The sequence below is a fragment of the Emys orbicularis genome, chromosome 2 (genome assembly GCF_028017835.1).
Source record: "Emys orbicularis isolate rEmyOrb1 chromosome 2, rEmyOrb1.hap1, whole genome shotgun sequence".
In the NCBI taxonomy this organism is placed as follows: domain Eukaryota; kingdom Metazoa; phylum Chordata; order Testudines; family Emydidae; genus Emys; species Emys orbicularis.
In genome coordinates, this window is record NC_088684.1 from 269,737,169 (window position 1) to 269,753,351 (window position 16,183).

At 39.7% G+C, this 16,183-nt stretch overlaps 1 protein-coding gene across 1 annotated transcript in view; it reads right to left on the reverse strand.

Moving 5' to 3' along the window:
* ITGB1 (integrin subunit beta 1) overlaps nucleotides 1–16,183 on the reverse strand; it is an 80,633-nt gene that overhangs the window by 29,610 nt on the left and 34,840 nt on the right. The window contains exons 4-11 of the mRNA XM_065399866.1: nucleotides 14,140–14,362; nucleotides 11,588–11,758; nucleotides 11,046–11,284; nucleotides 8,805–8,960; nucleotides 4,226–4,321; nucleotides 2,849–2,938; nucleotides 1,904–2,044; nucleotides 1,534–1,736 (exon numbers count right to left, since the gene is read on the reverse strand). Coding sequence (XP_065255938.1) covers nucleotides 1,534–1,736; nucleotides 1,904–2,044; nucleotides 2,849–2,938; nucleotides 4,226–4,321; nucleotides 8,805–8,960; nucleotides 11,046–11,284; nucleotides 11,588–11,758; nucleotides 14,140–14,362 — 1,319 coding nt within the window. The remainder of the gene's footprint in view (nucleotides 1–1,533; nucleotides 1,737–1,903; nucleotides 2,045–2,848; nucleotides 2,939–4,225; nucleotides 4,322–8,804; nucleotides 8,961–11,045; nucleotides 11,285–11,587; nucleotides 11,759–14,139; nucleotides 14,363–16,183) is intronic.

The window sequence follows — 16,183 nt, forward strand, 5'->3', positions numbered from 1 at the left end:
GACACTCTGGGTATGTCAATACAGCAAAGAAAATCTGTGGCTTGCCTGTGCCATCCAACTCGGATTCATGGGGCTCGGACAACAGGGCTATTTCATTGCTGTGTGTACTTCTGGGCTCAGGCTGGAGCCTGGGCTCTGGGACCCTGCGGGGTGCGAGCCTAGAGCCCAGGCTCCAGCCCAAACCCAGAAGTCCACACAAGAATGAAACAGCCCTGCAGCCTGAGACCCATGAGCCTGAGTTGGCTGGCACAGGCCAGCCCTGGGTTTTTCTTTGCTGTGTAGACATATCCTCTGAGTAATTTCCCAGAGCCGAAGGAGCACTCTGTGTAAGCTTGAAAGCTTGACTCTCTCTCACTAACAGAAGATGGTCCAATAAAAGATATTACCTCACCCTCCTTGTGGCTCTAATATTCTGGGACCAACCTGACTAGAACAATACTGCATACAAATAATGTTTGGAATGTATTGACCAGACACCAGTGTTGTTCACTACTCTCTGAGAGCTTGGATCCTGCTTCCCTAAAGGTGAAGTTCTTAGGAGTTGAGCCACATTGTCAGATTATTCCTTCTAGAAAACCTGGAAGACAATCTTTATTTTAGATATAAGTTTCTTTGACAATGAAGAGCCCAAACTGGGATTATTGGGTTGATGTCTAACTGGTCCAGTTCTAGGGCCAAATGCTGCTCTTTTAAAATCCAGTGCAACTCCAGTAAAGCCAACAGAATTAAATCTGACTTTCACTGGCGTAATAAAGCAGAATTTGGTTTACAGTTTAACTTCCATAGCTTGTACCAAACACTAATAAATATAATTAATGAAAGGGAATTTCAAATATACATCTAAACACATAGTTCTATATAGCCTAAGGGATTTTAAAACATGTAAAAATTGAAAATATCTACATAATTAGAGCCCCAAACATTAAGGATAAATAAAATAAAGAAAATAGATGAGGAAAATCACAGCATCTTAAAAGCCTTGTCTGTTAATACTGATTGGCCTTGAATTTTCATTCATCACTGGTCTTGAGCAGCTGGTGCCAGCTTGCCAGGCACTCCTTCCAAGAAGCTACAAAATGCATTGTAAAACTCCTTGGAAGAAAATCCAGACTTCATGTCACAAAGGTAAAAATTAGGTCAATCTTAAAGCTCACAAGAATATTATGATTTACGCTCCACTTTTATTTGATCCTTGCAGTATTTTTCATATTAAATGGGTCTTAACATTTAAATAAGGAAACAGGAAAAATACTAAGGCCTCCATATTCTTTGAAGGACCAACTCATGAAGGGCCAGATTCTGATACTTTGACTCATGCTCGGAAGTGCCTTATTACATGAATAATCCCCCTTATTTCAGTAGGACTATTTGTGGAGACAAGTTAGTATTCAACACGGGTAAGGCCCTAAGATGACCAAGCACTGTAAATGTTTCTCCCAGCCAACCTGCCCAAAATAAAAAAAAGTCTGATTAAAGAAACTATGTGCTCATATTTCCCTTTTGCCAAAAAGAATAAAAGGTCCATTTATTTACCTGCAAGCACCACACTCAAATGTTCCATTTCCCTGATGGCAGTCTGGACTATTAGGAATTCCCTCATTTTGACACTGACATTCACAGATGAACTGAAGATTAATTTCCACTTCTTCAGTGAAACCCAGTGGCTTAATTTTAATGGTTTCATTTTGTCCTGTCTTTGGACACTCGTTAGCGGTTACACTAATCTCAAATTTAACCTGTAAGCAAAATAAATGGATTCTTACATCAGTACTAAAAGGTGCTCTGCCTAAATTATTAAAAAGTAAAATATTTCAGAGAACTGCAGTCTTGTTCAATTCTTTAGATATTAAAAATGTATGTTGTCAGCTATGTATTGTATATTTCAACCGAACAGAAAAATTACCTCATCTCCAATTGAAATGTTGGCACACTTTCTGCCATTTTCTCCTGTGCCATTCACTCCATTCTTGCAGTAAGATTTATAATTGATTGTTACTCCTTTTGGTAACTTGCTGTTTTCCAAGATAACCTCTGAAGACAAGGACTAAAACAAAAATTAGTTATTAGTTAAGTAATAACTACCATGTAGCTTTAAAAGAGTTGACAAATAAAGGTGGAGCCTATTAAATGGGCATTTCCTGAAGAGAGACTTTCACAAAAATACATTCTCTACACACCAGCCTCAAGAACAGTAAAGGAGAACAAAATCTGGAAAGGAATAAAATTGCACATACAATATCCTTATTAGAAGACACTTTTCAGAATGTTCTGTGGAGGGTCGTTAGGTTTTATCAGTCCTTTCTCAACCCAGGGTGTTTTCTTAACAGTTCCCAAAGATTCACAGCTTCTGTTATAACCCACTTTCACTATTCTTTGAAGTACTACCATCATCATTCAAGGACAAGATGTAGCTTCCCTCCAGAACTTAACAACATGGTTCAAAGATTATTAAACATAAAGGTTGCTGTGGTGAAGAAAAGCACAGCTTTCTTCCTCTTCTTACAATAAGAAAAGATCATGCAGGGGAAAATAAGCATGTCCTCTTGATCACATCAGATGCAAGAAAATACAATTAATGTTAGATGGGTTTGAAAAGAGAAGATAAGTATCAAATAAGAAAAAAAGACTTATCAATAAGATTATGCAGAGAGAATGCTAATCTTTACACACAGCTGTGCACTTTTCATCGGAATTTGACAAGATTATGCATTTATCAACATTCCATCTTCTACTCCATTCACAAGGTTTTTAAAAAAGAGCATACCTCAGAGGTCTTCTCTAGAAACTGATGCCAATATAGTTTGAGAGGAACAAGAATAAAAGCTACGTGAATTAAAAACAAACTTACATTGTAGGCGTCAATAATCAGTTGAATCACATTGCTGGAATTTGCAGACAGAGTTCCAACTGCTGACTTTGGGATCAGATTTTTCAGTTCCTTTTAATATTAAAAGTAGAAAGTGTAAATTCCACACAAATATAAAACTTTAAAAGCTTCTTTATTATGTACACTGAGATACAGTAGAACATCGGAGTTATGAACACCAGAATTACAAACTGACCAGTCAGCACACACCTCATTTGGAACCGGAAGTATGCAATCAGGCAGCAGCAGAGACCAAAAAAAAAAAAAAGAAAAGAAAATACAGTACAGTACTGTATTAAACGTAAACTACTAAAAATAAATAAATAAAGGAAAGGCAGTATTTTTCTTCCTCATAGCAAAGTTTCAAAGCTGTGTTAAGTCATTGTTCAGTTGTAAACTTTTGAAAGAACCACCATAAAGTTTGTTCAGAGTTATGAACATTTCAGAGTTTGAACAACTTCCATTCTCAGGATGTTCGTAACTCTGAGGTTCTACTGTATACAGCCAGGAACAACTCCCAAGACCAAGACAAAAATGTTGCCAATAGTTTCAGTAACTTGTGAAGGAATAAAAACAGTGACTAGAATATTGGAAAGAAAATTCTGCAATCTTTTAAAATCCTTCTCATATCTTTTGATCGAATAAAAAAGGAAGGTATTCTCCTTAAAAACTATTTTTTAAAATACTCTCATTTATGTTAAAAAAAATTCAGACAGTATTTAATTAAGAAGATACTTCTGTAGCTATAAAAGGTTTTAGAGCCATAAGCCATATTTGCTTCTGCTGCATTAAAACAGATAGGGAGAGGGAGATCAACTGTCATCAAATGAAGGTGAAAACAAGTTAGTTCTGTTGGTAAAATCATAAAATACAAAAAATGGCAAAACCACCTTTTCAAGCTCTCTAAATCAGGTATTGACAGGACTAGTTTTAAAACATGTTTAAGAGTTATGTGTTTTTCCAAAACTCCTTTCCCTTAAGGTCAGCTCTGCCCCTCCCACAATTCTCCTTTGACTCTGCTTCCCCATGCCCCTCAGGTATTTTGAAGCAAAAAGTAGGTCCTGCACTGTTATTTCTAATCTAAAAATAAGAAAGATTAAATAACTTTCTGCTTGAAAAATAAAAGCAGACTGGTAGGTTTGATATTGGGATAGGCAACTGCTCAAGAAGAGAGAGTGCTTATTAATTAGCAGGCATGGCAAAAATCACTTTCATGATCACCCGTTTTCACACAAATTTTAATTTCAAATCAAATTAGTTTTGATGATAGCATACTGGATCATTAGAATCAGCCTCTCAACTGTCTGGAAAAATATACAGAAGCTTATCTCATGTGATTTTAAAAAAAATTTTTTTTACCTTGTAAACTGCCTGAAACTCCTCAGTAACGGCAAAAATTGTCTGAATGTTGTTCTCACTAAGCTTCTGTACCAGGTGAGCAATGGAGGGATAATCCTGTAAAATTAGACATGAAACTTAATTCAAAATTTAGCAGATGCAGAACAATCTTTTTTTTTAAATCTTACATAATATTAAATTGCTTTTTGAATTTAAAAAGCACAGGCTTCCAACCAGACAACAATAGTTTAACTAAAGGGCAAGCTTTTTTAAAAACACAAACAAAAAACTCCCCCAAAAACAAAAAATCCACAAAACCCTTTAAGGCAGCACTGTGTCTACCAGCAGTTGAGTATTGTATAAACACATTTTAGACAAGACTAGAATATAAAATAAATGTAAAATAAATCAAATCTTCACATTCCTAATCACTTGCTATAAAGTCTGATTTAATCTCGAACATTAGTGTCCTCAAACATATCTCCTATCATGTTTCATAACACTTTTGACAATCAAAACCATTAGCCTTGTGTGGTGTTTTATCCATTTAAAGACGAAACAAACTGTGAAGCAAATGTAGTCTTGTATTAAACAAAACATTTCAATTTTAATCTATGTAAAATGTCTTTGGGAACGTGTACATGCACACACTTTTTACAGCTACTTGTCTTTAGCCAATCGAGTACTTAATTATCTACACACATTTTATTTTATCTACTTACCAAAAAGCCACAAACGCATAGTTGTTAACCACACTCTTGTCTTAAAATGTATTACATGCTACATATCATCAGGCCTGAATAACTTGCACCTCAAAGTCCTAAAAGAGTGGCTGAAGAGATCTCTGGCCCACTGATGTTAATTTATAATAAATCTTGGATTAATGAGGAAATTCCACAAGTCTGGAAGAGTACTAACATTGTGCCAGTATTTAAAAAAGGCAATGGGATGACCTGGGTAATGGTAGGCCAGTCAGCCGGACATCAATGCCACACAAAATAATAGAAACGTTGATTTGGGATTCAATTAATAAATAATTAAAGTATAGGAATACTAATGCCAGTCAACATGGTTTTATGGAAAACTTATAGAGCCACATGGGAAGGTCCTGCTGACCCTAATATGTCCACTAGTCTATGGGAGGAATCCTGTACCATCTCCACTTGTATGTCCAAAGAGGAGGTCACCCTTGTATGCTTTGTAGTCATCCTGCAGAGGGGAGGACACCCTAGACCTCAAACTCAGATGACCTTGAGGGCCGCATGAGGACTAGTGCATTGGCCCGAGGGCCGCATCACTGACACCCCCCACTTGCTGCCCCTGGCCCCGCCCCCACTCCACCCCTTCCATGAGGCCCCGCCCCTGCCTCGCCTCACCTCTTCTCGCCCCTTCCCTGCCCCCATTCCAACCCCTTCCCTGAAGTCCTCACCCCAACTCTGCCACCTCCCTGCCCCCAGGGGGTGCAGGAGGGGTGTGGCGGGGGCTCAGGGCAGGGAGTTGAGGTGCAGGAGGTGTGCAGGGTACAGCAGGGAATTGGGGTGTGGGGTGCAGGAGGTGTGCAGGGTGCGGCAGGGGGCTCAGGGCAAAGAGTTGGGGTGCGGGAGGGGTGAGGGGTGCAGCAGGGGGTTGGGGTGCAGTGTGTGGCAAGGGGCTCCAGGCAGGGGGTTGGGGTGCAGGAGAGGTGAGGGGTGCAGGGTGTGGCAGGGGGCTCAGGGCAGGGAGTTGGGGTGCAGGAGGGGTGTGGGATGCGGCAGGGGGCTCTGGGCAGGGGGTTGGGGTGCAGGGTACGGGCTCCAGCCCGGCGCCGCTTACCTAGAGCGGATCCGGGGTGGCAGCGCCGCGGCCAGGGCAGGCTCCCTGCCTGCCTGCCTTGTCCCCAGCTCCGCTCCGCTCCAGGAAGCGGCCGAAGTCCCTGCGGGGCGGGAGGGGAAACGGCACCATATGCTGCTCTTGCTGCTCCTCCAGGTACCTCCCCAAAGCTCCCATTGGCCGCGGTTCCCAGTTCCCGGCCAATGGGAGCTGCAAGAGCACGGAGTCCTCTACTCGCCTCCCACTCCCCTGCCCGGGGCTGCAGGGACATACAGTAGTTCAGCCGCTTCAGGGAGCAGTGCGTGGCTCGCGGCAGCACGGGGTAGGTGGGGGGGTGGGCTGTGGGGAGCTTGGCGGGCCGCACGAAAGAACCCCACGGGCCGCATACAGCCCGCGTGCTTGAGACCCCTGCCCTAGACATCACTGCATCATCCAGTAATGAGGAGGCTGCATGCAAAGGTGGCTGAAAAGGAGTCTCTTCAACCTCTTTTGCAGGAGGCTCCAGGAGGCTCATTTGATCTCACTTGGCACGGACATCAGTACTGGGAACAACGTCCTGAATACAGCCACTGGTAGGGCATGGGGCCCCCAACCCCTACTAGAGCATGGAACCAAGTCTCTGGACCAATGTGGACCCTCTGTAGCATACCAGGAGCGCAACTCTCTTGATGAAGGTGAACAATGCCTTCGATCTCAAGATTGAGGGGCATAATAACCTACTTCTGATTCTAAGGAAGAGACCGAGTCTCCTGACCAGGGAGGTGCCGTACCACACAGTGACAAGGTCTGGCAGTGCGTCTCCAAAGACTTAAGCAACAGGGAAAGCATGCTGGGCTTGCCTTTTGATGGTGTCTGGCGAGGAGGTGCCAGACGGTCTGAAGTAGGTACTGGATCTGAACAACAGGGGTAGGTAAGTGCAACAAAGACTGCATATCAGCTGATAATGGATCAGCAACTACTGCACCACCACAGAATCCAGTACCGAAAGGCACTAGAGATCTCACACCACATCACATGCTTCTGGTGTGATTGGGTCCGAGAGGGCTGACCTGATGCTGTTGTTGTTGCATGGAAGGGGTTGGTACAGTGCTCCAGCAGCGGTCAGTCTTAATGCCACAGGCCCCAGTGCTGGAATCCACGAACCTTCATGAGGTACTACTGGCACTGGGGAGTGCCTCCTTTCTGAGGACACTCTACCCTGTTTCCCAGCATGCCTACTGGATGTCAGTGCTGGGGATCTTGATCTTTTGGAGGAAGAATCCTTTTAAGTACCCCACCAGTGTTTCTTTTTTGGTCCTGGGGGAGGAGAGTGCTGCCGAGACACCACAATATCTGGAGGAGCACTCTTGACAGAAGTAGATGTGCGTGCTGCCCACCTTAAGAAGTGATAAAGGTGGGCACCTTAAGAAGTGATAAAGCTTCACCTCTGTATCTTTTTTGGTTCGGGGCTTAAATTCCTTACACATCTGGCACCTGTCCTGGATGTGACCCTCACCAAGGCACTTCACACATCAAAAATGATGGTCATGGATTACTGACATGGATTTCCTGCAGCTGGTGCAAGGTGTACAGCCCAGAGAACGAGGCATTCCCCAGTACCAGGTGTCAGTACTCAGAAAAAGCGGGAACTTTCAGATCTACTAAACTCTTAAAAAATTAAACATACACTAAACTAACTATAACTTTTTTATAAAGTGTACCAACTATATACTCTAGAAATAATTTTCCTGAAAGGGAAAACATTGCCAAAGCAAGCTAACACACTCCAACTACCAATTATGGGCAGCAACAAGGAACTGAGGGGGAGTAAGGGTTGGCTCCATCCTTTATAACATCGCAGAGCAGCACATGGCAGCCGAGGACGCATGCACCACCTGGAGAGGTAAGGCTAAGGGAAAGATCTCTGATGCTGGTGCACAAGTGGTGTGCACATGTGCAATCATGCAAAGAAGAATGGTAAATAGTGATGAGGAGGGGGCAGTCATTGGTCTATTCAAACAAAATACATTTTAATATAGCAAAATGAAAAGTTACACATCTCAGAACAAGGAATGCAGGCCATGCCTGCAGATTTGGGGGACTGTATCTTGGAAAGCAGCAACTCTAAAAAGGATTTAGGGTTTATAGTCAACAAGTAACTGAACATGAGCTCCTAGTGTGATGCTTTGGATGCTTGTGTAAACAAGGAAGTAGTGAGTAGGGAGACAATTTTACCTCTGTAGATAGCATTTGAGAGACAGATACTAGAATACTGTATTCAGTTCTGATGGCCACATTTTAAAAGGTTTTTGAAAAATTGGAGACGATACAGAAAAGAACCACAAAAAAGATTTGATGGCTAAAGAAAATGCTTTTGCAGTGAGACTTAAAGAGATCAATCTGTTTAGCTTATTAAAAAGGCAATTGAGAGGTGACTTGATTACAGTGTAGTAGTACTTTCACAGGGAGAATATACCAGCTACTAAAGGGCTCTTAAATCTAGCATAACAAGGAACCAATGGCCAGACAAATTCAAATTACAAATCAGACAATTTTTTTTAAACCAGTGACTGTGATTAACCCTTGAAACAAACTACCTAAGGACACAGTGGATTCTCTATCTCTTTATCTTTTCAAGTTACACCTGGATGCCTTTATGCTTTAGCCAAACACAAGTTATTAGCCTCAATACGGAGGAACAGGGTAAAATTTAATGGCCTGTGATACACAGGCAGCCAGACTAGATGATCTAATGATCCCTTTCTGACCTTAAACTTTATTAATTTACTTTGGTTTAGGCATGAATACTTACATAGTAATGACTCATTGTGTACATGTTATTTTCCAGATGACACCTCCCATCATTTGGTAAAACAATTCCACCAAGTTTACCATCTCCAGCAAAGTGGAATCCAGCATCCGTAGAAAATACCAACAATCGTGTCACATTTCTCCATCCAATTTGTGTCTTAGGGGAAAACAAGTTTTTTGATTTTTATTTCATTTTTTAAAAAACTAATCCCCCCCACTAATTTGCAACATACACTTAGACTTAAATACAAGAAGGCAGACATGACAAATATTTAAAAAACAACAACCCTAAAATAAGCCTTAAAAAGTTATAGTTAGTTTCTGCACATATTTTGCTCAAGTCTGTCCTGTAATATTATCAACAACAGTAGCACTTGTATAGCACCTTTCATCACAGGAGAACAAAACACTTTCTGACCTAGACTCTTGTCTGTTCTGCTCTCTAAGCACTACCTGAGTGGCGCAAAGGATGAAGAAACTGCCCATATCACCCCAACTGTGAAGTTTCCGTAAGACATAATGCTGACATAACCAATTCCCATACCACTACCCTGTAGCCCAATGATAGAGAGCATGTTTGGGGTAAAAGTGCACAGTGTGCTCTGGCAAGCCCTTACTGTCAGATGGTTCCAAGGGGACCATTATCAGCTAGTGGATATTAAAGAAACCCCTAGGATGCCCTAAACTGCACAGGTTCCACAGCCAGCACAGAACGGCCAGAGAATCAGGGGAGCTATAACTAGATCCCTGACATCCGCTCTTCTCCTCTCTACTCCATCCATTGCAAATTGGGCACAGCAGAAGTTCTGAGCCTATAAATATGGGGCTCAATCCTGTAAATTTTCCCGGCCATCTACAGAAGTTATTACAGGATTGGGGTCCTAATTCATTGAAGGAGGAGGGAGAAAAAAAGCAAAATACCCACATTAGAATCTCAGAAAATTCATAGTTAAAGCTGCAATTCTAAAATAATGCTTTGGCTTCTCCTTTAAATAACAACAGCAACCTTAACTCTGACTTACTAGTTTAACATTACAATGATATTGTAAAAAAGCAATAGCTCGTGCTTGTGTTCTGGAATTTTGCATTGTGCAGGTGTGCATCAGTATCAATAACTGTAGGTGAAATTGTTTGGGAAATAACAGAATGAGAAGGAGGCACATTACAGTCTCTCAGGTTTATTTTATAGTATTATGTTTAACTTAGAGCTTCAAGTGTAGACCCGATGGTTGTACATATCAATAAGTGCTGGAGTTTCACTATTGAAATGGCCTGTAGTGAATGTTTTTTTGTTGGTGGTTTTAGAAGTGTTTTAAATTAGAAGTATTGTGTGACAGAGAGTATCTACATTTCTATGTCCAGAATGCTAGCGGCATGACATATTACATTACCTTCTAAGTAAAGGTTTCTAGAATATTTTTATTACTAACAGGTCTTTCCTATTTTTTTGTGAGTGTGTTGAGTAGGAAGGAAGAGAAGGTTATTATACACTTAAGATGTCACTTTCCTTTTGTTATCTCTACTGGGGCATTAAGGCTGTAATTACTTGAATAAGGATGGCAGAGAAAAAAAGGAGGAGGGGGTTGAAAAAGTGTAGAAAGTTGTGCCCTGGCCAAACTCAAACCAGAACAAACTACTGAGGAACCAAGGAAGTTTTGTAAGCAACTGTTTTTCAAGCTCCCATGTGAACGTTTTGAACTCTGAATCCACTGGTCCATAGAAGTCCTCCAAAAAGTAGCAAAAATTAAAAAGGGAAGAGTTAAGTTCCATCTACTCAGTATAAGTAGCTTGTAAAAAAGTGCAATACACAGAATTGTTTTGCATATATTTTAAAAGAAAATTATGAAGGATACATTACATGCAAAAGTCATTTGAGAACACTTGTTTTATCTTGTTAAAAACATCCATGTGCCGCAAAGATTTCATGATTTTGACTCTTCTTTTACAGAAACTTCTGGGAAGATAATGTTCATGAACTGCCCTCCCCTCCAAAGAGGGCTCATATTCCTAATTTCAAATTTCCCAATAGGGGCCTTCAGTGAGTGGAATGTACATACTGTAAAATGCCAATTCTGTTTGCTCTGTCTCCACCTGCTGCCCTAAGGATAAATCTTTCTGTCTTGATTGGTAAAGTGAAATGTAGAATTGTTTTTAAACTTCAGGTCAACAACAGTGATACACTCAGATTGCAATAAAATAGTTTGATCTAATATAGTAGTAAATAAAATTGATATACACTTACTCCACAAACTGCAACTTGCATTATTGCATCAAATCCACCTTCAGGAGAATCCAAATTGCCAGAAATGTGTTGTTTACCTACAAGTTCATTGAACAGTTTTCCCTCACTGGTAAGGTTGAGCACATTTTTGTAACTAAATGGACTCGTACAGTTTTGGTCCCCTGTACAAGGGTTCCTGAGTTTGGCTGGTGTGGTACTTATATAAGGCATCACAGTTTTCTCCACAAAGGAGCCAAATCCTAAGACAGAACAACAAAATCCCTCAGTCAGAGTGTAATTCTAGTATATATAATCATGATGGAATAGTGCACGGTTCAAAAAATTTCAATTTCCCCCCTCAATATTCCAAGTATTCTTTTGGAACAGTTTCTAAACTGTCCTTTACTAGAAGAATAGCAATAATATGAATATTGATCATTTTTCTTTTACTATTTTTCAGACAATCCAAAAAACACATCAGTAAATTCAACTTTATTATTTTTAAATCTAGAAATGGGATTTTTCCCTTTTCCCACGCCCATAAATAATGAAATCTTTCTTACCAATTCGAAAATCTGAAGTTATTTTCTCCATTTCTGTCTTTAGAGCAGTACCAAGACTCTTCACATTCTCTAAATCATCCTTCATGGAGTAAGAGAGATCCATAAGGTAATAAAGATCAATGGGGTAGTCTTCAGCTCTCTTAAATTTTAAGGAAAATGTCTGTGGTTCACCTAAACCAACAAAAATAAACCCCATTCATTACAAAATGCAGAGTAACCGAACTGACATGAAATATACATTCTTAATTGAAGGTCTTTCACCAATGTCCTAAAAAAAGGTTCACCCCAACCATGAATAAGGTTACTTCTATAACTGGAAGTGTTTAACTGCAAATTAATATGTCCAGGATTTTCAAAAGTGACTAAATTTTGCATATCCCATATGAAACACCTTAAAGAAGCCTGATTTTCAGAAAGGTCTGAAGGCCAACTCTCTGAAATCAGGTCCCTATAGGTTGTCTTATGTTGAATACATGAAAATCTGTGACACCAAAAATCAGTAGTCACTTTTGAAATCTTGACCTACATATTAATTTCAACAAATAATGTTCCTGCAAGATAAGTAGCATAGCTTTTTTTCCTGTCTTTTATACCACTAAAACACACAAACACAAAAGACTATGCATATGTAAAATTAAGGAGGTAAAAAAAACCTTAAAGTAAATTAAGAGTTGGTTTACCTTTCATCCCATCTCACCCTGTTGTGATTACTTATTACAGTCTTAAAACATGGGGTGATTTTATATAACATGTAATAAAAAAAAAAATCCAACAAAGATAGATCCCCTTTACATGAAAAAATTCAAGGATGAAAGACTTATTCCAAGATTCCTTTTTGCAGAAACATTGACTAATATAGTCGACCGAGTGTCTCACAGTGAAACTAATCCTTAGAATTCTACTGCCAACTCTGGTCAAGGAAACACTGGTTTCCAAGATTGCAGCTTGTCCCCCTTAGATCTGGATAGGCTTCATTAGGGCTCTGTATACTCAGATCCTACCAATGTGAAGGTTTCTGCCTGGAAGTGCAGAAACTGACACTTGGAACTTAGGGCTATGCTCAGGACCTTACTGATATTCTAAAGTCTTGAAAAGATTCTACCCTAAGATGCTACAGAAGGATTTGGAAAACCTTTTACTACTGGTGTTAAGAGTGAAATCTAGTTCCCCTTCATGAGCCATACAAGTCGGTTCTAGTTTCTTCTTGACTATTTTAAATTACCCACAGGCCAAGGCCATGCCTTTGAGGCTCTGAAACTCAGGAAGACAGACACATTGACCGTTTCCCTTCATACTTCCTGAAAGTTATTGCCAATGTGAAGCTTCAAGTCAAAGTGCCACCTGCAATGGTAAGTCACTTTAGTTTCACAAACTCCCATGAAGCCACCATTCAAACCCTCACAAAGTTTCTCTCCTCCATCTGACTCTTAAAGTCTCATTTTGGCAGCCATTACTTTGTCTTGCAGAGTTTCTTAGGATTCTAGTTGAGACAGTTGCAAATTAACTTTAGTTCTACCCAGATAAAGTAGTTCTTGGATGAGCTGATTCCTAAATTAAGGAGGGGGAAGGGATAGCTCAGTGGTTTGAGCATTGGCCTGCTAAACCCAGGGTTGTGAGTTCAATCCTTGAGGGGGCCACTTGGGGATCTGGGGCAAAATCAGTACTTGGTCCTGCTAGTGAAGGCAGGGGGCTGGACTCGATGACCTTTCAAGGTCCCTTCCAGTTCTAGGAGATGGGATATCTCCATTAATTATAATTAAATCAATTCTCCATTTTATCCAAAAGATGGCAAGACTTTTCATTGAGCCTACCAGATTCCTAGATCTCTTGAGTACTATTATAATTTTCTCTTGTAAGAACTCTGTTTTCCTGTCCAAAAGGAGCCAAGTCTCTATTTCAGGGATGAAAATGGCTACACAACTACCTTGTGGTTTGTGCTCATTCATCTAGGTCTGTATCCACTTCTTTGGCCACCTAGAACAAGGTATCTTATATGGAAATCTGCAAATCTGGCTGCTGGGCTTCTGCTCTCATGGTTACCAAACCTCAAAAACTAGTTCTCAAATAGTTCCGCCTTCGGGCACAGAGTGCTTTGGCAGACAGCAGTACTCTCATAACTTTTCATTCTGTGTGTTTTTCATCTTCCCTCGCTTTTATTATTAATCTACTACTCTATTTTCCAGATGGACACACTCCAGGATGACAGGTCAAAAGCACTACAAAATGGGACAATTTTGTCTTAACCTGTAAACTAGTCTTTTCGTAGGAATAGATTTACTAATGCAAGCCCCCTACATGTTCTTTGTTATCTTTTGTTTTTATCTCAATGTTCTGTGTAAATTATGCCCATCTAGCTAAGCTTTACTCTCATTTCACAGGTTATCTGAGCGCCTGGAGTTACAGGGATGGGACTGCTCTTCTTCAAATCTCTGTGCTTCCTAGCAACAATCATCATTATTGCAGAAAGGCATATGTAGCATTCAAAATATCAAATTCATAAATACTGAAAGCCTAAAAAAATATATGAAGATCAGAATTAATAATCTCCATACCTGTTCGTAGCTTCAGTATTAATTGCTGTGGCTGGATCTGGGTAATGTCCTCTGGTTTGAGCTTTTCTGTAGTATCTTTGCTACGATTTGTTACCTCTTTATTTTTGAGGACTCCTTTGGTACCTCTAGGATTTTCTATTTCATCTGGAGAGCAGCCCTTACTCTTTAGTGCTGCCAAGTCATCACATCGGGCAGAAGTTGGCTCTCCTTCTTGTAAAAATTTCTAGAAGATATGGGGAAGAACATCAAACTCACAGCAATTTACAATCTGTAACACATGGCTTGAGCACATAACACTACTTTTGGTATTTACCCCATTATTTTTATGCACCAAGAACCTCTTGAGACACTAGGGTGACCAGACAGCAAGTGTGAAAAATCAGGACAGTGGGTGGGGGGTAATAGGAGCCTATATAAGAAAAAGACCCAAAAATTGGGACTGTCCCTATAAAATCGGAATATCTGGTCACCCTAAGACACACTGGCAATTTTTTAAAAGTGTATTTTAAATTGTAAAATATAAAACTCTGAAATATATTGTTTTACTAAATTTAGTAATGACTATAGTGAAAAATTTATCCAGTACAGCAGCTCATGGTTAACTTTACTAAAGTAAATCTGTGCATGTGACTGAGGCAAGGTAAAAAAAAAAAAAGTGTTCAAAGTCATTCTTCCAACAGAAACATGAAGTCACTATTCAATTAACTACTCTGAGATGCTCGAAAACCACCAACAACAAATGAGAAAATCTGCCTTTCCTCAACTAGCCTACAAGAAACTGAACATATTTAATTGATATGTGCGGCAACAGAACTTTAGTTTTGCTTTTTTTGGAAACCTTGTAATTAAATAGTACATCACAGTATTTGGGTAGACTATAACAGAATTACAGTGCTTTGATGACCCGAAGAAGAGCTCTATGTAACTCAAAACCTTGTCTCTCTCACCAACAGAAGTTGGTCCAATAAAAGATATTACCTCACCCACCTTCTCTCTTTAGTGATGTATACAACTCCTGACACATTTGGGAAAAGTTCAATGAGGAGGAGGAAGAGTCAGAAATGTACTTCTGAACTAAAGAGTCTTGGACAACTTTGTCTTGAACAAAAGCTACCATCCCACAATCCACAAAAGCATTTTGACCTGTAAATACAGTATGAATACATGCACTCATATGGCTTCCAGTATGAGGCATTTTTAATCACTGGAAGAAAGGGGAAGTTTTTTCAATACATAAGCAAAAATTGAAGATATTTATGCATGGCTCCTAAAATGTGTCAGACATATTTATTTATGTGAAACTGGCCAGGAGCTACATGAATCTGCAACCAAAACGACAAAGTTGAAGTTTACTAAATATATTCCAATATTTACGGAGGGTATGTGTGTGGAGCAGTAAATAGGTAAGGCTTCCTGTCTTATTAAGTATAAGTCTTATTACTAAAAATCAGGAAACTTACATTATAACTTGCATTTGGCAGCAACCACTCTAGTTAAAATTGTAAAACACTCTCCATTAAAATTCCTGTTCTCAGTTTTGTATAGTTTTCTGAAACATTTACATTTCAGGTTAAGATTTTCCATACCTGATCCCTGTTCAGGGTTTTTTTTTTTTTTAGTTGGAACAAACAGTTCAACATATGTGGCTAAGACTGTAGAATAAATTGTATGATATTATATTGTATTATTTGATACATAAGATCAGACCCTGTATGTTCAATCTTAAATTTTGCACTTCCTGACTTGAGTACTTAATTACATAACCTTGCATTCTCTCCTCTTTTTTTTTGTATGAAATATAAACCAAAAACACCAATCCACCCTAAGAATCAAATACTGAAACTTCAACATTTCAGGTTTAAAACCTATCTAAACCTCTTAAACCTCCCCCTCTCAGCTTCCCTCTTCCACTTTGTCTGTATTTAAAATTACCAATCCTCTAATGTTACTGGGAGAATATAATTAAACACATCCAGACAGACTCCAGGCTGGAATGATTTTAAATAACTATGAGTCAGATCTCCTAAAGTCTGTGTGCCCTTAA